This window comes from Taudactylus pleione, unplaced genomic scaffold (assembly GCF_031769625.1).
Source record: "Taudactylus pleione unplaced genomic scaffold, aTauple2 ptg000370l, whole genome shotgun sequence".
NCBI lineage: Eukaryota > Metazoa > Chordata > Amphibia > Anura > Myobatrachidae > Taudactylus > Taudactylus pleione.
The window spans coordinates 608,174-630,341 of record NW_028284771.1 but is presented as its reverse complement, the minus strand read 5'-3'; the positions used below and the strand labels follow the sequence as shown (position 1 = coordinate 630,341).

The 22,168-nt window shown below is 42.4% G+C and overlaps 1 protein-coding gene across 1 annotated transcript in view; it reads right to left on the bottom strand.

Annotated features, from left to right (window-relative positions):
• SLCO4C1 (solute carrier organic anion transporter family member 4C1) overlaps positions 1 to 22,168 on the bottom strand; it is a 113,624-nt gene that overhangs the window by 9,926 nt on the left and 81,530 nt on the right. Inside the window, exons 9-11 of the mRNA XM_088444656.1 lie at positions 20,031 to 20,187; positions 18,251 to 18,447; positions 3,166 to 3,230 (exon numbers count right to left, since the gene is read on the bottom strand). Coding sequence (XP_088300782.1) covers positions 3,166 to 3,230; positions 18,251 to 18,447; positions 20,031 to 20,187 — 419 coding nt within the window. The remainder of the gene's footprint in view (positions 1 to 3,165; positions 3,231 to 18,250; positions 18,448 to 20,030; positions 20,188 to 22,168) is intronic.

Here is a 22,168-nt window from a genome sequence, read left to right as displayed (position 1 = left end):
TAGATCTCTGTGACCTCTATACCTATCTCAGTGTTCCCTATGCCTGTGTCCCTTATACCTCTCTGTGTCCCCTATACCTCTCTGTGTCCCCTATACCTTTTTCAGTGTCCCCTATACCTCTCTGTGTCCTCTATGTTCCTTATCACTCTTTCAATGTCATATAGATACTAACAGAGCCAATATGGGTATTTACCCTAAAAGTCAAGTATAAATCAAAATAAGACCATAAAGTCTAAACACATTTAAGTAGATTCACAAATATTCATAAATGTGTTTAGACTTTATGGTTTTATTTTGATTTATACTTGACTTTTAGGGTAAATACCCATATTGGCTCTGTTAGTATCTATAGATGGTCAATATATGTTATTCGCAGTAGTCAGCTTTTTTTATTCATTCATGGTATGAGGTAGCAGTAGGATGTAATACGTGGTAGCTTGGGAAGTCTGTTGTTTTATGTTTTTGCACTATTTGTTTATAATATTATTTTTGTATGATCTATAGATGATCTCTTATGCATTCACCTTATATTTTTTCAAGTAGTGCGTAGATTTTTCAGTAATTTTGTTCACGTTATACACTATTGGTTTTTTTGTGATTTACGTTTTGTTGAGTATTTTTTCATATTATTTGTCTTTTTTCATACACACATATTATGTCAACTATACAGCATTTGTGTATATTATATTCGTTACACATAATACACTTGATTTAAGATATGGTTGTAGCACTTTATCTTATTTATTTATGTAAGGTTGACGATATCACTTACATCCGCATACGATTTGGTGAGGAGATATATTATGGTAGCTGACCAAGATATTTTATTTATTTTGTTGGATATTTTAGTAATTGCAGGTGTTTTCCTTCATAAGTTATGGTGCTTTTTGGTTAATGTTGTATGTATGTCTGTATTTTTTTCTTTTTATATTTGTATAGAGGGCTGCTATGGCAACTAGACAGCCTAGATGTGACAATCATCCAGCGCGCCACATCACGTCACGGAGGCGCCGGTCAGGTGGTGCTGGCTTCATCACGTGATTTCGTCGCTTCCGGGATCTGGGTCGGCGCGAAGGAGATGAACTGATGTCCGGTGGGGTAAGGTATTTAAGCTTTTATGTGTATTATTGTATATGTTTGTTATCCTGATGAAGGAGAAGATGTCCCCGAAACGTCGATGATTATATATGACTGGTTAAACTATCAGCATTTTTGCATTTAATCTATACTCCAAGTGTCGCTTTTTCTGTATCTATATTGCGAGGACACTGCTCCTGACTAGGACGGCACCGGAGCAAGTAAGACTGTGTTACTGTGAGTGCCGGATTACTTTGGTTGTGTATATAATATATATATATATCAAGTCTGGGAGTGCCGCTGATCTTTTCGCCTGGATATTCAACTACTTGCAGAAGGCACCCTGGCTCGGAATGTAATCAAGTCTGGGAGTGCCGCTGATCTTTTCGCCTGGATATATATATATTTATATAGAATAAGAAATGCCTACATATATTCACATGTACACGCATATGTATATATATATATATATATATATATATATATACACACACACACAAATAAAAATACTTAATTTACTATTAGCAGGGGCAGGCAGCACTGGGTTGGGCTGGACTGTGATCTGCAGTGCAGGGCTGGGCTGGACTGTGATCTGCAGTGCAGGGCTGGGCTGGACTGTGATCTGCAGTGCATGGCTGGGCTGGACTGGACTGTGATCTGCAGGGCAGGACTGGGATGGCAAGCAGGGCGTGGGGGTTGTGATGAGGGGAAGGGAGGGAACTCCTCCTCTTTCCTCCAGCCGGACCACCTAATTTCTTCTCCTGCAGCACCCACTAACGTATTATAAAGAGTCAGTCTGACTCATTAGAGTACCTGGCTTGCCTGCTGTGATTGCCGCTGGCTGCGGGTCCCTTCATTGCAGTGGGCCCCAGTGCAATGCACCAGCTGCGTTGCCGCTACTTCCGTACCTGGAGCCGGCCCTACGGCACCAACTCAAATCCTGCACATGGGGCATGTGCCCCCCTAGGCCCCTCCTAGTTGGGAAATGCTATAGTGAAGCAGCTACAGTGTGGGAACAAATACCATCTGAAGATGGCGAATGTTCCCTCAGTCTCGCTCTGCAAAGTTTGTATTTGTATTTTCTAGGGATGTCCAGGAATGATGATGTTCGTCCGTGCAAGATGACGTTTAGCCTCTTTCTGAGTTCCGTTTTTTTGGAGGGAAAAATCCGAACTCCACGTGCAAACTCGAACCTATCTGAGCCTGCACATCCCTAGTATTTTCAGAGCTTGATGAATTTAGGTCCCCATACTAGTGTATTAGTACAGCGGGATAGATTGGGAATGAAAGGTAAACAGGATATACCAATGATATCATCTCCTGCCTTACCTTATAATGAACAGCACTGACAAGTTATACCAAAGTAGATGAAAATAATAATTTTCACCTGCTTTTGTATAAATGAAGTGATGATGAATAGAGCCCTCAGTGTCCCCTATAGCAGTCTAAATGTCAAGTTCAAAATTTTTACTTTTAAATTACGAAATTTGTCCAGATTGCAGTAGCACCTTTGGGCGTACACTGAGGGTTACGCAGGCGCCGTATTGGTTTTCTGAAATTTTCATGCACGCACAGTAGCAAATAATCGCTGAACTATGTGAACATCAACATTGTGTGCGACTCAGAATCAGGCCCTACTGCCTATTTGTCCACTTTTTGTTTATATAGTATACTATAATGGCTGGCCACTCCTCTCTGGTGGTAAGCCACACCCCTTTCAGAGAGTGGCAAATTCCTTAGTGGGCCCCTATGACTGCATTCTCCTGGTGGGCCCTTCATGCCCCAGTCCGACACTGCTGACAACCCTACTATACATCCGGTTGTATAGGTTACATTCCTGACTGCAGCACAAAATGTTTTTTACTGGTGCAGAAATGGTGCCAAGCCCATCTTATCCTCCTTGGAAGAGTCATTATTAACTCTTTTCAATAGAGTTGTATATAGAATATAAGACTGGATTTATCTACATTAGTGAACATTTTTTCAGGGTACTGAATATCATATTTACAGTTCATTGCCATAGGTTACAATAATAACAATAGTTATTTTCTGGAATGAAAAAAAATCTATTTATACAATAATATTTACCTAATAATCGGATAAGTGACCACTGCACACCTAGAGCAAATGACCGCTGTTTGTCGGGTACACACCTGAAAGAATGAAGTTGTCTTTTAGTTCTCAAAAGATTGTACATTTTATAATGAAGAACAGTTTTTCAAAATCAAAATTCCTCCCTGAGTATTATGGATTGTTTTTGTTAAGTTTCGATTGTTTATATTGAGCATGGATTCTTTATATTGAGTACTGTATATTTTTTTATGGTAAGTATGGATACTGTATGTTACATAGGGATTCTTTATGGTATGTATGAATTCTTTGTTTTGCATAGACTCCTTATTTGTGTATGGATTCTTATGTTGTGTATGCATTTTTTATGGTTAGTTTAGAATTTTTATGTTAAGTGTAAAAGATATTGGTAGACCCTATAGATAGTAAAGGGAGCAGCGGCATGTGGTGGAGGTTAGTCCACACGGTAGACTACTTAACCAGGTCTTAGGTCTATTAACCAGGCAGAACAGGTTTACAGGATGACACCGTGTTTATGCATAACAGGTACACAGCACTGAATATGATATACAGTATGCACCAGATCCAGCCACGAACATATAAGGAAGTGCAAGTGGTGTTCAACAGGTAGGAGCACACACCTGTGTCTGTATATACAGTCGTGTTTGTGGAATATACCCGCTGACTCTGTACATATGTAGCGGTGGTGGTGCAGTGGAACTATTTGGGGTCACTGGCCTGCATAACGCCGTCTCTACTGAGGTATCTGGGGACTGAGGTAACTGGAGAATCTAAGGAGAACATCCTTCCAGCATGAAGGGTGGAGCTGAAGACGCGCAGACATGCCACGCATGCACAGTAGTGCACAAGGTCGAAGGTCATGTCTCCAGCAGAGGTCCTAGTGCCTGGATGGAGAGACAGAGCAGGGCGCTCTCTCCTAACAAAAGAGACATGCTCTTTTATGTCATGTATGACAGGTTTTATAAACACTTTTTATCTTGGGCGTAAATATAGGTGCAAGGGTTGCAGCTGCTATGGGGCCCTTACAAACTTTTGCTACACCTAGTTACGCCTCTGCTTTTTATGGTATGTTTTCTGTTAGGTTGGACTGAGCTGACATTCTGATGCTATTTACTACTATTGCCATTACCTAATTCTGACCTCAAACTAGCCGATCCTGCTGCTCAACAACATCATTATGGTTCAATTTGACAACATGGTTGGCCAGACTGGACATGTTCTGGCCTTTTTACCCATTGTTTAAGCATCCATATCACTTCTTGCTCCACTGCAGATGGTAAATTAAGTTATAAGTCAACCTCACACGCAGGATAATGGGAGCTATCTTTGTTCATGTTCAGACCACATTTTTCACCATAAATGTACATGTTATGAATGGGCAATTAGTTGTGAAATGACTAAGCTGGGTTTAGCAGTAGGCTTTGTGCCCTAGGACAGCAAAGGCTAAGAGCAATCACTAGCAAAGATATATAACATGAGGAATGAGAAGATGTAACGTATCTGTACTTGGGGATTGGTAAACTAACAAGTGATTTAACAGAAAATGATTTATCGGACAATGGAAATAATTGTGCAGGGCTGTGCCACTATATTTTGTTCCAAGTGGCAGGGCTGTAACTAGGGGTATGCGACCTGTGCCATCACATAGGGAGCAGGTCTCCGTGGGCGGTACCGTTACCACCCCTCGATCCTTGCGTCTGGCTAGCAAGGTGCTTGGAATGGCACCCTGCAGCCAGGAATGCTGCACTTACTGATGCTGCCGGCCCGGCCCACTCTGTGCAACGTTATGACGCCGGGCGCTTAGGGGACATGACTGCACAGGGCACACAGATTTGTCCTCGTACACTATTGGCGCCGTCTCACCAAACAACCCTTCTCGGCGCACCAGATCCCGTGTGACTCGGCTTGCGCTGAGCGTCTTTTTCATCCTGAAATGCGTCTTAGGGCTGTATTCAATTAGCCGCGATAAGCCCCGTACTTTTCGCATGCCACACATTTCGTAGACTTTGCATGTTTTAGCCACGGAAACTTTTCGTGCGCGCCCCCGCTATTCGTTGTATTCAATTCCAAAGGACGCAAAAACACGTTCCGGCGAAACTCAAACAGGTAAAAGTGCTGCCAGTTTTGGGGAAATCAGCCTGACACCCCCCAAAAGATGCACTAACATTGGGGATGTGTATAGATGTCCCCGATTAGCCCCCCTAGAGCTATTTGCTTTGCTTAAGTGGTGAAGAATAGCATTTAGCAGTTTTTTTGGAGAAAATAACTCCTTCCAGCAAATTTGGGGTACATGAAAGTGGGTGCAAGCATGGTTAAAAAATGCAAAAGTGAAGTGTTAAAAAGCGTTAAAAATGCACCTTTAGCAAGCACCTGCAATCAAAAAAACACCTCCCCCATACTTGCAGATCCCCCGAAAGCTTATTTCGCTAGATTTTAAGTTTGTACCCCAACATTGTACTTTTTTCGCCCCCTTTTTCAAAGTGTTTTTTGGGGTGTACCTCTTTTTATGCTTTTTTGTTTATTATGCAGTTATCCTTTGGGGGCTGTCCAAATGGTGCAGAGTGGTTTCCGCACCTTTGCACCCCAAAACCGCAATTCTGCACTTTTTTCCGCCGGGTATTCTTGGGGCGAAATTTTTTCGCCTATTAAATTAAATTGACTTTCCAAGTACAAGAAAAGTCTTTGCAATTGAATACAGAGGAAAGCTTCCGCCTGGCGAAATGACGTCATACGCGATACTTTTTTGCAGATTATGGCTTTTTGCCGATAATTGAATACGGCCCTTAGTCAGTGACAATGCATTGATTCATTTGATATACAACACTAGTAAATCTGTGTACGACTGAGTCTGAATCTGTACACGAGGTTCAACCATAAAGCATCCACGACTTTCTTCCTCACCAAGGTCCATTGTGCTTCATACAGTATATAGATTCAGTTGCACACATATATACCAGTCACATATTACATTTATCAGTGCAGTCTCTTGAAGCAGTTTGTTGCATCCATTTGCATCTAAGATACATTTTCAGGCAAAAAGATGCGAAAAAGACACTCGGCACAGCTGATTTGCACTGGGGACCTTGAGCTGGCGTTGCTCGACGCATGGCGTTTTGTGGCTAGGTGTATGAGGACACATCTGTATACATTATTGTGATAGCACCTAGTTATCCATCTGTGTGTGGAACCATGACACTAGAGCACGTCCATCATTCAAATGAGAAGAACAGAGCAAAGTGCTAAATATGTAGACTAGTGGTTTATGACCTGGGGTACTGTGTGACATGCAAGTGTACTTTTTTGTAGTGTCGGGTGGGACATCCAGATGGTAATTAGGCACATAGGGAAAGTGGTGTCCTAGGGAATTCTAACCCCATGTATCACAGTAGGACCCTGATAATGAAATGAAAAAGTCTATCCCTGTAAAATAAAGCATAGGTGGACTATAGTTTTATTGACAATTTCACATTTTTTCTCAGTTGTAATATGTGAGAATTATGGCCCTGATTCAGAGCCGGACGCTCTGACCAGAGCGCTCGCTCTGAATCAGGGCCCACCTTCATTAATATGGAGCGTCCTCCTGGACGCTCGTATAGCTGTGGGTCACCACCCACAGCATATACGAGCGTGCAGGATGATGGTCGCGACGGTCTTGACCATCGCGACCATCGAAACTGCGAGCAGAAGCCTGCGGTTGAGTTTCTCAACCGCAGGGCCAGGAGTGATTTTGGCTCTATCAGAGCCAAAATCACTCCCATTGACATCACTAGTGATGTCAGTGGGGCCGGCTTCAGACGGTAGGCGTTCCCTTGGGAACGCCTCCGTCTAGCAGGCACGCCCCCGGCATGCCCACCAAAGGGGGCGTGCTGTCAGTCAACATCGACAGCACGCCCCCTTTGATGAGACACTCCGAGCGAAGGAAAGTCCTTCGCTCGTCGCGTCTCGCGCATGACGGAGCTCCCTCCGTCGTGCGCATGCACAGTGCAGACCATCGACCCACTTGCGAGCGGACAGCCGCTCGCGAGTGGGTCTGAATGAGGCCTATATGTGCAATTTATATATATATAGTTTTTTACAGCACATTTATTGCTTTTATATATAGTCGTAACTGATCATTTTATCTCATTGGATTTATATTCATTACAATGTATTGTTTTGCAAATAACTGAAATGGGCTGCCAGGTGTACTAAGGGGGGAAATGATTTAGAACCACTGATGTTGATGTTAGGACAATATGAATGAGAAGAGAGTGACTACAGCTGGTGCATGATGTAGAGATTTAAAAAGTTACCTTTATTTGGAGATTTGTAAAAAAAGTAATATATATATTTATTAATTAGAGAATGAGAACAAAAAAAAATAAAACAAAGATTAGGTGCGTGTAGAGGATGAAATGTATTAAAAACTTGTTTTGCCTGTATGGATTTATTGTTTATCTATACTAATGTAATAAGAATGTTCTGTCTGTGTGTTTGGGTCAAGTTGGCGCAAAAACTGCTGAACCGATTTTCATGAAAACAGCATAATTTTGTAGCGGAAACTCCTAGAAATAACCTGGATGTTGTTTCATCTTGATCTGTCATGATAAAGCTGAGCAAAAACAACATTTATTGACATAATCAATGCAAGAGATAGGTGTGGCACCAGGAGTGCAGCCGGTAAGGGGTGGGGGGAGAGGTGCTTTGGGCCCGCGTTCATTTGAATAGGATAGGCTACTGTACATAGCAGTCTGTGCACAGGGCACACAGTGACATTGGTGTGAGTGATGGGTGAATAGGATAGGCTACTGTACATAGCAGTCTGTGCACAGGGGACACAGTGACATTGGTGTGAGTGGTGGGTGAATAGGATAGGCTACTGTACATAGCAGTCTGTGCACAGGGCACACAGTGACATTGGTGTGAGTGATGGGTGAATAGGATAGGGTACTGTACATAGCAGTAGCAGTCTGTGCACAGGGGACACAGTGACATTGGAGTGAGTGGTGGGTGAATAGGATAGGCTACTGTACATAGCAGTCTGTGCACAGGGGACACAGTGACATTGGTGTGAGTGGTGGGTGAATAGGATTGGCTACTGTACATAGCAGTCTGTGCACAGGGCACACAGTGACATTGGTGTGAGTGGTGGGTGAATAGGATAGGCTACTGTACAAAGCAGATGAGTACAGGGCACACAGTGACATTGGTGTGAGTGGTGGGTGAATAGGATAGGTTACTGTACATAGCAGTCTGTGCACAGGGGACACATTGACATTGGTGTGAGTGGTGGGTGAATAGGATAGGCTACATAGCAGTCTGTGCACAGGGCACACAGTGACATTGGTGTGAGTGGTGGGTGAATAGAATAGGCTACTGTACATAGCAGTCTGTGAACAGGGGACACAGTGACATTGGTGGGAGTGGTGGGTGAATAGGATAGGCTACTGTACATAGCAGTCTGTGCACAGGGGACACAGTGACATTGGTGTGAGTGGTGGGTGAATAGGATAGGCTACTGTACATAGCAGTCTGTGCATAGGGCACACAGTGACATTTTAGTGAGTGGTGGGTGAATAGGATAGGCTACTGTAGATAGCAGTCTGTGCACAGGGGACACAGTGACATTGGTGTGAGTGGTGGGTGAATAGGATAGGCTACTGTAACATAGCAGTCTGTGCACAGGGCACACAGTGACATGTGTGAGTGGTGGGTGAATAGGATAGGCTACTGTACATAGCAGTCTGTGTACAGGGCACACAGTGACATTGGTGTGAGTGGTGGGTGAAGGCGCAGGGTGTCACCAGTCTGTATAGCGCTGCTGGTCACATGGGCCACTCGCGCAACAATGCCCCTATGCAAAGCAAAACAAGTAGAACACCTCAATTGAAGAAAATATTGGCAGAAGTGATTAGAGTATTTAGTGGGCAAAGCCGCGGGCAACAGCTAGTTAGCATAATAAAGTTAATGGAAAAAGCCTGGAATTATTTGATAATATATACTTTTTTCTAAAACTTTAGACCGTTAAAGAGCGGGTCTTATGTAGTAGTTCAACTAGAAATGGTATCAAGGAATAACTACATAATAATTACTTTGCAAGCAGCAGTACTTCTATATTCCTTAAAGTGATAGTGTATACTGTGACTGCTATTATCTACTATACAGTGCATCCGGAAAGTATTCACAACACTTCACTTTTTCCACATTTTGTTATGTTACAGCCTTATTCCAAAATGGAATAAATTAATTTTTGTCCTCAAAATTCTACACACAATACCCCATAATGACAACATGTAAAAAGTTCTTTTGAGATTTTTGCAAATTTAATTAAAAAAAAAACTACTAAGAAATCACATGTACATAAGTATTCACAGCCTAAAGGCCCCCATACATCAGAGAATGATTGCAGCAATCGTGCAATTAGCAATCGATGGTGTATAAAAATCTTTCCCTTTTTCAATCGATTGTGGCAATTCTGCAATCTGCAATCGATTGAAAAAGGGAAAGATTTTTATACACAATCGATTGCAAATTGCACGATTGCTGCAATCAATCTCTGATGTATGGGGGCCTTTAACCATGAAGCTCAAAATTGAGCTCAGGTGCATCATGTTTCCACTGATCATCCTTGAGATATTCCTACAGCTTAATTTGAGTCCACCTGTGGTAAATTCAGTTGATTGGACATGATTTTGAAAGGCATACACCTGTCTATATAAGGTCCCACACTTGACAGTGCATGTCAGAGCACAAACCATGCATGAAGGAATTGTCTGTAGACCTCGGAGACAGGACTGTCTCTAGGCACAAATCTGGGGAAGGGTACAGAAAAATATCTGCTGCTTGTAAGGTCCCAATGAGCACAGTGGCCTACATCATCCGTAAATGGAAGAAGTTCGGAACCACCAGGACTCTTCCTAGAGTTGGCCGGCCGTCTAAACTGAGCGATTGGGGGAGAAGGGCCCTAGTCTGGGAGGTGACCAAGAACCCGATGGTCACTCTGTCAGAGCTACAGCATTCCTCTGTGCAGAGATGAGAACCTTCCAGAAGGACAACCATCTCTGCAGCAATCCACCAATCAGGCCTGTATATTAGAGATGGCCAGATGGAAGCCACTCTTTAGTAAAAAGCACATGGCAGCCCACCTGGAGTTTGCCAAAATGCACCTGAAGGACTCTCTGGTCTGATGAGGCAAAGATTGAACTCTTTGGCGTGAATGCCAGGCGTTATGTTTGGAGGAAATCAGGCACCGCTCATCACCAGCCCAATACCATCCCTACAGTGAAGCATGGTGGTGGCAGCATCATGCTGTGGGGATGTTTTTCAGCGGCAGGAACTGGGAGATTAGTCAGGACAGAGGGAAAGATGAATGCAGCAATGTACAGGGACATCCTGGATGAAAACCTGCTATAGAATGCTCTTGACCTCAGACTGGGGCAACAGGTTCATCTTTCAGCAGGACAACGACCCTATGCACACAGCCAAGATATCAAAGGAGTGGCTTCAGGAAAATTCTGTGAATGTCCTTGACTGGCCCAGCCAGAGCTCAGACTTGAATTCAATTGAACAACTCTGGAGAGATCTGAAAATGACTGTGCACCGACGCTTTCCATCCAACCTGATGGAGCTTGAGAGGTGCTGCAAAGAGGAATGGGCGAAACTGCCCAAATATAGGTGTGCCAAGCTTGTGGCATCAAAAAGACTTGAGGCTTAAATTGCTGCCAAAGGTGCATAAATAAAGTATTGAGCAAAGCTTGTGAATACTTATGTACGTGTGATTTCTAAGTTGTTTTTTTTTTTATTAAATTAGCAAAAATCACAAAAAATCTTTTTACAAGTTGTCATTATGGGGTATTGTGTGTAGAATTTTGAGGACAAAAATTAATTTATTCCATTTTGTAATAAGGCTGTAATATAACATATTGTGGAAAAAGTGAAGCGTTGTGGATACTTTCTGAATGCACTGTATATATAAAATAAGATGTTTGTTTGTTTGTGTCTTTGGTAGCGCCCCCTTGTTTTCTTGATAAATAATGTGGTTTGAAGTATCTAAACAAATTAAAAATCTACAAAAATGTAGGGGTCATTTATCTCTCATGAACATTATATACACCTGTGTAGTAAGCATCCTTTGATTCAAATCATAATTGATGTTGCTGAACACATGACTAAAAATAATGCAATAGAACATAGAAAATTCAGTTGCTGGTCACAGGTTAGGAACAATTGTGATACCCTATACTATGAGTTTATTCATAATGTAATCAGACAACATAGTATAACAATAAAGATGGCAATAATGAATCCTTTCTTATGTTTATTTTATTTTTCAGGAACCTGCAGATCACTAGCGAACTCTGAACTTCGAACCTGCAAACTATAAATGGGTAAGTATGCTCTAGTGGCAATTAACAAATGACTAATTTTGCAATTCCCCTAACATCTCTAAAATATATACAAAAAACCTCACGTGAGAATGATAAACGGACAAGTTTACATCAAGGATACAATTGCAAAGTTGTGTTACTTTTCTTTACACCTTTTTAGGAAAATGTTTTCCTCACACTACTGCACTTTACAGGTCTCATATACTGCTAGTTCAGCGCTGAAATAGTTAATAGGGTGCACCCTTCGTTGCCCGGGATATGAAGAACAGTTCTTAAACTGCTCCAGCTACAGTACTTGTCTGTATTTAATGCAATACTGTAATCCTCTGTATATTATCCTGCTGCGATGGTGTTGGTATTACAGTCAGTTCCTTCTCTGCTTAGCAACCTTAGTTCATACTCATAGTATTACAGGTGCTGGCACTGAAGTGTCACCCTAACACTGCTGGTAACTGTTGTACCTAATCTCCAATATGCGGATTCAGGGGGTTACTCTTACTATTATGATGCAGTCTATAAACCCCACGCTGATCTCTGCAGGGACTGCTGTGCATATGTAACGGTGGACAACTGTAGGCCTCCAGTTAATAAGCGCCAATGTCACTGAGTGTCTATTTGGGAGGTTGCAGCAGCTTTTCTTACCTCCGGCTCCTTTACAAGCTCAGTCTCTATATTTCTGTAGCTCCGCTGAGGCACTCCCTTGGGGGTCATCTGACACACCTCTCTTATGCTGATTGTTCTCAGAACCTCCCCGGATGACACTGCTTAGTCCCATTGGATGTTCCCCGCCTCAGAGACCTCCGCTGCTCGTCCCGAAGTATGGCTGCAGCACTCAGGTAAGCATCAAGGCAGCGCAGCCCCTTCTCCTGTCCAGCTACCTCACCAACTGCACACACCAACTGCCATTTTTTCTAGGTCAAATCCTTGAGCCTGCTACAGTACTCACTGGTCCCCTAACGTCCACCACCACTGAGGAGGCAGTGCAAATAGTCCCTGAACCTTAATGAAACCAGTTAAATCATGCCCTATATTAGACAATGGCAGGAGTCACATTAATATTTTACATTTTCATAGAGGCACATCAGCATGGGTAGGAACACAGGGTATTGGTGGGGTGCCACATACTTCCCCACTAGAATGATGCGTGTCCTCACGCATCTTAGACCTCTATATACTCCTGAAGACATCCACTTTATACATCAGTATCTTTTCGGAATTATTTAAATACATATTAGGTACATTCTTTCATTGCATGACGTAGATCACAATTAGTTACAATTACCAGGTAAGTCTAGAAAACTTTAGCTCCTTGCTATAATGTAACAATAGCATAACAGATTACTACATTTGTTACATATTAACACAAAGTTTCTTCAAGTTATGTACTTTTGAACACTCTACCTCACAGGCTAGTGTCTACATTGAATATGCGGGGCATTCTTGTTTTCCTTTTTCGATTTTCCCAGAACTCTTTGCATAATTAATGCTATTTCACTTGAACTTAGTTCAGTATACTCATGGACTGGGAATTTATACTCTGATGGCATAGACAGTAAGGGCTCTTTGAATACAAGACATGGCTCCTCCAGAACAACAGATTTCGATATTTCCATAACAGAATCCAGGCAATTCTGTTCAGGGGACCCCAACCTCTCTACTAAGGGTGAGTCCGGAGCTTTCTTTGTGTGTTCTTTATGTACAGCTGTACTCAACTCTTGTTGATTGCAGAGGAGCATATAAGAAGCACTGTCATACACTCTTGGTCGACTCTTTGCTTGTGATTCTTGAGGAGATGTTGGCCGGACTATTTCTTGCTGGTACTGGCACACCTGTATATTTTGCGTTCCTACATCTTTACCAAACACTCCATCCAGCCTTTCACCACGCTCTGGGAGATCGGAATATTGTTTGTGTCCGTATGGTCTCTTTAGCCAGTAGGATGGGTAGCGACTCCTCCAGTAAGGCCGTTGTTGATTAACCCTCTTTTCTTCTGACACTCTTTCTACTTCTTCTAGATTCTTTTTACCTTCACTGTGTCGATAGTTATGTGGAGGACCTCTACGATGTGGATAATGCCAATAACGGTTGTGGCTTGATGCATATTTGCTGCCTTGGACTGGAACTCCACCAGGACCAGTTACATTAGTGGCCTTTGCACCTTTCTCTCCTTCAACCACGTAAAACTCTACCAACTCCCCATCTCCCAGACTTCGAAGATATTTGCTTGGGTTGTTCTTTAGGATGGCCGAGTAATGTACAAAAATATCGCTCTTGGTGTCATCTCGATTTATGAATCCATAGCCTCGTTGCATGTGGAATCATACAACCTTTCCTGAAATCCTTTTTGCGATAGCTGATGTAACATTCCCTGCAGTCGGCGTGCTCATAAATTTTATTTTGTTCTGTACTATTGGGCTCAGACTCGCATCTCTGGGTTGCCCTTCTTCCATTTTTGGAACTATTCTTTTTGTCTCTCCTGAGGGCTGGTCCTCAGGCTGTCTCTGGATGCAATAGCGTTCAATGTGGCCACTTTGCCAGCACTTTCTGCAGATAGGCCTCCCTTGTGTATCAAATTGGTCTGTTGGACGTCGACCTGTCTCTCGAGGACTGTCCCAGTAAGACTGGTTCCTTCCCCCATGCTCTTGGTGCCAGTCTCTGCATTTTGCTCCAGCCTGCTCTTGCCGAATCACTTTTATCTCCTTCATGATTTCAGTGACAGCACTAGTAAAAATTCCGATCAGATCTTGACCAGACTGTACTTGTTGGGTGACTATTTCCTTAGGCGACGTAGTGTCTGGCGTCATATATGGTTTGGCTTCTCTAGAATATCCAACTTCCCACTGTTCTGTAGATGAGTCAAATTCAAGATCAGCATTCTGATTGAGCCCAAGAATATCTAATACTGCTTCCTTGAACTTGGAGAATGGGCATATAGGATTCTGATGTCTCCACATCCTGAGCTGGGTCCGTATGGCTTCTCCTCGCGCCCCTTCGATAAATAAATTAATTAGAGTCTCGTCGACACGTTCTACTTCCCTCGATTCTCGTGCTTGGATGTCCCTCATAGCTTCCTGTAGGCCCAGAGCAAATTCTCTCAGTGACTCTTGAGGTTGCTGTTTCCTAGCATACAAACGTCTTCTAAGTTCAGAGACTGTCCTTGAGTCAAATATACTTTCTAACTTTTTGAAAATATCCTCCGCTGTTTTTCTTTCATCATCTGCCCACGCTTTCACCTCTCGCAAAGCAGCTCCTTTCAACTGTCCAATGACTATTTCCACTCTTTGTTCATCATTCAGTGGATATAATTTGAACATTGATCGCATTTTGTCCTTAAATTCTTTAATAGTGCTTGCACCCTGTGTGCATATCTCCCCTGAATACATGGGTAACCATGGAGCCCCAAAATAGTATGGCATCGTAATGGGTGATGTCTGTGTCATATGTACCATACCACTGCTGGGTGAGGCATTTGTTGATGGTGAAGCTCTCTGTCCTGGAGAGGGAGGTAATCGTCTCCGGCCCGTGGTCGATGCAAGAGGCTGAGGTGCTGACATTTTCTGGTCGTATCCTGTTCGCGGACGCCAATTTGTGATACCCTATACTATGAGTTTATTCATAATGTAATCAGACAACATAGTATAACAATAAAGATGGCAATAGTGAATCCTTTCTTATGTTTATTTTATTTTTCAGGAACCTGCAGATCACTAGCGAACTCTGAACTTCGAACCTGCAAACTATAAATGGGTAAGTATGCTCTAGTGGCAATTAACAAATGACTAATTTTGCAATTCCCCTAACATCTCTAAAATATATACAAAAAACCTCACGTGAGAATGATAAACGGACAAGTTTACATCAAGGATACAATTGCAAAGTTGTGTTACTTTTCTTTACACCTTTTTAGGAAAATGTTTTCCTCACACTACTGCACTTTACAGGTCTCATATACTGCTAGTTCAGCGCTGAAATAGTTAATAGGGTGCACCCTTCGTTGCCCGGGATATGAAGAACAGTTCTTAAACTGCTCCAGCTACAGTACTTGTCTGTATTTAATGCAATACTGTAATCCTCTGTATATTATCCTGCTGCGATGGTGTTGGTATTACAGTCAGTTCCTTCTCTGCTTAGCAACCTTAGTTCATACTCATAGTATTACAGGTGCTGGCACTGAAGTGTCCCCCTAACACTGCTGGTACCTGTTGTACCTAATCTCCAATATGCGGATTCAGGGGGTTACTCTTACTATTATGATGCAGTCTATAAACCCCACGCTGATCTCTGCAGGGACTGCTGTGCATATGTAACGGTGGACAACTGTAGGCCTCCAGTTAATAAGCGCCAATGTCACTGAGTGTCTATTTGGGAGGTTGCAGCAGCTTTCTTACCTCCGGCTCCTTTACAAGCTCAGTCTCTATATTTCTGTAGCTCCGCTGAGGCACTCCCTTGGGGGTCATCTGACACACCTCTCTTATGCTGATTGTTCTCAGAACCTCCCCGGATGACACTGCTTAGTCCCATTGGATGTTCCCCGCCTCAGAGACCTCCGCTGCTCGTCCCGAAGTATGGCTGCAGCACTCAGGTAAGCATCAAGGCAGCGCAGCCCCTTCTCCTGTCCAGCTACCTCACCAACTGCACACACCAACTGCCATTTTTTCTAGGTCAAATCCTTGAGCCTGCTACAGTACTCACTGGTCCCCTAACGTCCACCACCACTGAGGAGGCAGTGCAAATAGTCCCTGAACCTTAATGAAACCAGTTAAATCATGCCTTATATTAGACAATGGCAGGAGTCACATTAATATTTTACATTTTCATAGAGGCACATCAGCATGGGTAGGAACACAGGGTATTGGTAGGGTGCCACACAATGCAAATGTGAAGATTCAAATTTAGAATAATAAACCAATTATTATAACACAGAGTAGAACCCATACATAAAAAAGTGGAGCAAAACGATCCCATTTAATTCAAAGGCCAATGCGCTATAACAATCTCTGCAGAGACAAGTAAGAAAGAAGTAATTTTGCAGGCTAAACAGGCTACGAGGGTCAGGAGGTCGCATCTTATGTGCTGTTTAATATTTATCAGCCCGACCTCCTGATCCTATAGAAACCCGTACACACTAAGCTATTTCTAGTACAGTATGTATGGAGCTCACACAGGGACACAGTATTCGGCTGATCGGGAGCATTTACACGATCAACCGAGTGATCGCAAAGGTGTCTACTTAGCTTTAGAGTTTATTACAATTTCACATCCCATAAAAATAAAACCTTGTTTTTATTCTTATTGCAGTGCTTAATATATTGCATCTCACAGTCAGAGACCAAGAACTGCCAAGCTGTAGCCATCAGCTGTAAAAAGCACTTAGCTGTAATATCAGATTGAGTCAAACAAAATGTAATTGTATGATGTCACAAAATAAAAGGAATCTGCATTGTGGCTTGTAAAGGATCTTGATTATGGAACATCTTATGATTTTGTTTCCTAATCATAACCATAAGAAAAATGTAGACTATTATTTTGTACTACAGGTTGAGTCTCCCATATCCAAATATTCCGAAATACGGAATATTCAGAAATACGGACTTATTTTGGCATGACTGAGATAATGAGACCTTTGATTTTTGATGGATCAATGTACACAAACTTTGTCTAAGGCACAAATTATTAAAAATATTGTATAAAATGACCTTCAGACTGTGTGTATAAGGTGTATATGAAACATAAATGAATTTCATTTCTGTACACAAACTTTACTTGAGCCACAAAATTATTGAAAATATTGTATAAAATGACCTGCAGGCTGTGTGTGTAAGGTGTATATGACACATAAATGCATGCTGTGTGTATATTTGGGTCCCATCCCCAAGATATTTCATTCTGATATTCAAATATTCCAAAATACAGAATATTCCGTTATCCAAAATACCCCTGGTCCCAAGCATTTTGGATATGGGAGACTCAACCTGTATGACCAAGTATGGTGGTACGGGGCAGTACTGAGAGGGGTAACACAGAGGGGGAAGCCGAAAGACAGAGAGGGAGGCTGAGAGACACAGGGGGTCTGAGAGACACAGGGTAAGGGAAGGCTGAGGGACACAGAGGGATAGGCTGGGGGATACAGGGGAGCGCGTTGAGGCTGAGAGACATAGGAGGCTGGATTGGTGGGGCAGGACTATGGAGAGACAAGGGGCAGGAGGCTGTAAAGACAGGAGGCTGGAGTGATGGTACAGGAAGCTGTCCCCTACAGGAAACTGGAAAGACAGGGGGCAGGACCTTGAAAATACAGGAGGCTGGAGAGACACAATGGGCAGGAGACTGGATGGGATACAGGTGGCAGGAGGTGACACAGGGGGCATGAGTCTGGTTGAACCTCTGTTGTATGGCATTGGTTATATTAATACACAAATAGGCATCTTTTGGACCATGTGATCTCCTACATGAATAGTGAATGCTGACTGAAGACACTGTCTGACCAGGGAAGATCAGTTTCTTCAGAGGTTTTCCATTGCAGAGAAACCACCACATAGGTAAGGTGTATTTGAAATGGAATGGGAGGAATGCTCCCAAACTGACGAGAAATGGGTGCCGTGTCATGCTGATATGCCCCCATGACTCATGGCCATGACCATTTTCTTGCATGTGCATACAGTACCACTAAGATTTTTTTTCTACTTGCACCACTGACTATAGCCAGTACTGTTTCTCACCTTATTATGGCCATGGTTACTGGTGTTGCAGTCATAAAGGTGGTAATAACCACTAAGAAGAAAAATACCATAAATAGTATTAGGTTTTTACAGCTGGAATTACATTTTCCATGCGTAGCATCTGTCACGTTTAAAAGTAATGAACGTTCTACTATTTTTCCAATTGGTTTTCCAACACAGGAACAATTAGAAAAAACCTACAAGACAAAGCAGAGAATGTACTAAATATTTATTACACTCAAATATCAATAATACAGAACAGTGCTGTTATATTAAAGTATAAACTAATACGCAGCATGTTCTGGATGGCAATTTGGTGATTCTGTACATTCTAGATCCAAACCCACCACATACTGTGCTCAAAATAAAAGCTTCATTCCCCCGATATACAACCTGTTCACATTATATACCGTATGCCTACCACATACAACCAGCGGCTAGTCTTATATAACCCATGCCCACCCACACACAACCAAAGGTTAATATACTGTACCTCTAAATATACTGTACCTCATGCCCAAACACAACCAGTGTCTAACCTAATATACTTCATGCCCACCACATACAACCAGTAGCTAGCCTAATATACCCCATGCCCACCACATACAACCCTTGGTTAGACTAAAAAGATCTCATACCTTCCACATACAAACAGTGGCGAGCCTAATATATAGTACCTCATACCTTCCACATACAAGTGGCTAACCTAATATACCTCATGCCTACCATGCACACCAGTGGCTAGTGTAATATACCTCATGCCCACCACATATAACCCTTGACTAGCCTAATATACCTCATGCCTTCCACATACAACCAGTGGCTAGCCTAATATACCTCATGCCCATTATATACAACCAGTGTCTAGCCTACTATGCCTCATACTCACCACATGGTTAGGCTAATATACTGTACCTCATGCTCTCCACAGACAATCAGTGGATAGCCTAAAACATCTCATAATCACCACATACAACCAGTGGCTAGTCTAATATACTGTACCTAATGCTCACCACATACAACTAAATAACTCATAATCACCACATACAACCAGTGGATAGCCTAATATACCTCATACTCACCACATACAACCAGTGTCTAACCTAATAAACCTCACAATCACCACACAAAACCAATGGCTAGCCTAATATACCTTATGACTTTCACATACAACCAATGGCAAACCTAATATACCTCATGCCCACTACATTCAACCAGTGGCTAGTCTAATAAACCCTATGCTCACCATACACAACCAGTGGTTAACCTAATATACCTCATGCCAGCCACATACATCCCTTGGCTAGCCTAATATACCTCTTGTCTTCTATATTCAACCAGGGAATAGCCAAAAATACTGTACCTCATGCCTTCCACATTCAACCAGCGGCTAACCTAATATACTTCATGCCCACCATACACAACCAGTGGCGAGCCTAATATACCTCATGCCTCCCACATTCACCCTTGGCTAGCCTAATAAACCTTATGCCCACTTCATACTACCCTTGGCTAGCCTAATTTACCTCATGCCTTCCACATACAACCATGGCTAACCTAATATACCTCATGCCCACCGCATACAACCAGTGGCTAGCCTAATGTACCTCATACTCACCACATACAACCATACTCACCACATAGAGCAGTTTGCCCTGCATATTAGCCTTCATGCTGACACATACAGCCTTTGTCATAACATTCTTCATGTCCACTACTGTCCCATGCCACCCAATCAGTTGCCAGACTTACACAAGTCCCTTATTAATTACACAATTACCTTTTCATTATCACTGGTGAAGGATTCTGAGTGACATCCTGCATAACATGCGGAAAAATACTGGATTCCATCAACACCACAAACTGGATCATAAAATGAGCGGGCACAGGAGCAATTGCTATTACATGGGGCTAGCAAATCATCACTTATTTCAGTTCTAAAAATAACACACAGGAAAAGTTTAGTTAGTTGAATAATAATCCATAGTGCTTCACTGCTTGCACCAAAATGAATATTAGCTGGGACCTCATGTGCCAGTGTACTTTTGTCCTTGCACCACAACTGTCAGTGTGCAATTATTCTGTCACCACATTGCTGTCCTGACCCACAGATTTCACACATCTAGTTTGCACCATATTAATAAGATAATAAATCCCTTTATAATAGATAGTATAAATAATATTGATAAAATAAATATGCAAATATTCTAAGTATATGTTTTACTCCAATATCATGCACACTACTGTAATATCTGTCTGTAAACACAATGCTGCTATACATGCTGAAATATAGCTTATAATATCAGGGAATTAGCTGAATAGCACCACTAAAAACCCTAAAAATTAGTACGATGCCAATAATGTACTAATCATATTTGTGTGGATTGTTACAGATACAAAGGGGGTATCCAATTAGCTGCGGCTAATTACCTCGCCCGGGGCTATCCAATTAGCCTCGAAGTCGGCCTGATGCGGCACTTTTCTGAGGTTTTTTTTTCGGGACCTGATGTGCCCCGAAAAAGGATCCACGATAATTGTCATTTTTTTCACCTGAAAAAAGGCGAAAACACATAGGTGCAGCGATAATCTCGCGGACGTATGTGTTTTCGGGAAAACTATCCTATTATTTCGGCCAAAATAATAGGATAGCGTGAAAAAAAACATTGGCGAAAACCGTGGATAATCGCGAAAAATACCCGTTTTTCGACGATCGCGGGGGTCAGTTAGCGCCCGAACAATGTTCGGGGCTAATTGGATACAGCCCAAAGTATGTCTATAAATCGGGTTCACAACTATTGGCTTGTAAAGGTGGAACTCTTCTACAGCCACATTAATAAGCTCTATTGTTGTCCCGTACGCTGTCCAGATGTTGAATTTCTGATTCTCATCCATTTGCCAGTGATCTAGGCATGTTGGTACTGACTCCTGTAACTTACTGGTCTCTATAACTTCTATTTTTGTCTGCTAATGTCTAGGTTCAAAACAGCTGCTTGAATACTCTGTCTTCTACAGACCTCTCCTTTTTTTTTTACAGAAGTCATTGTTTTGGTTTGGCATCATATGCTATTTATTAAAGTTGCTAATTTTTTTGCTCCTACTTAGATATGTTATTTTATTTTATTTTGATACCCATGTCTGTCTTATTGGATTGGCACCCATTTACTCTTTCAATGAGGACGGACACTGCTTTTGTGCTATATGGTCTAGCTCGCAGTTGGCATTCCAAAGTTACTCAATAGGATTGAGGTCAGGGCAATGTACAGGCTAGTCAATTTCTTCCACACCAAACTTTCCAAGCCATTTCTTTTAGGACATTGTTTTGTACACAGGGGTATTGCCATGCTAGGACAGGAAAGGTCCACCCCAAACTGTTGCCACAAAGCTGAAACCATAGAATTCTGTAGAATGTCATTGTATGATGTAGCATTAAGAGTTCCCTTTGCTGGAACTAAGAGGCCCAAGAAAAACCATGAAAAATACACCCAGAGCATTTTTGCTCCTCTAGCAAACTTTACAGCTGGTAGTAAGCCTTTAGGCAGAAACAGTTCTGGCATCAATCAAACCCAGATTAATCTGTCAGACTGACAGATGGTGAAGTGTGATATGACTGACAGATCGTGAAGTGTGATGACGGACAGATCATGAAGTGTGATGACTAACCTGGTGAAAGAATTCCCACTACTCCAGAGTCCAATGACGCTGTACGTTACACCACTCCAGACAATGGCCCTAATTCAGAGCCAGACGGTCTGACAGAGCGCTCGCTCTGAATCAGGGCCATCTTTCTTCATTTTTAGAGCGGCCTCCTGGCCGCTCGTATAGCTGTGGGTGACCACCCACAGCTATAGTGTGCGGCCAGGAAGATGGTTGCGATGGTCAAGACCATCGGGCTTGCGATGGTAGGGTTTCGTTGCCGCA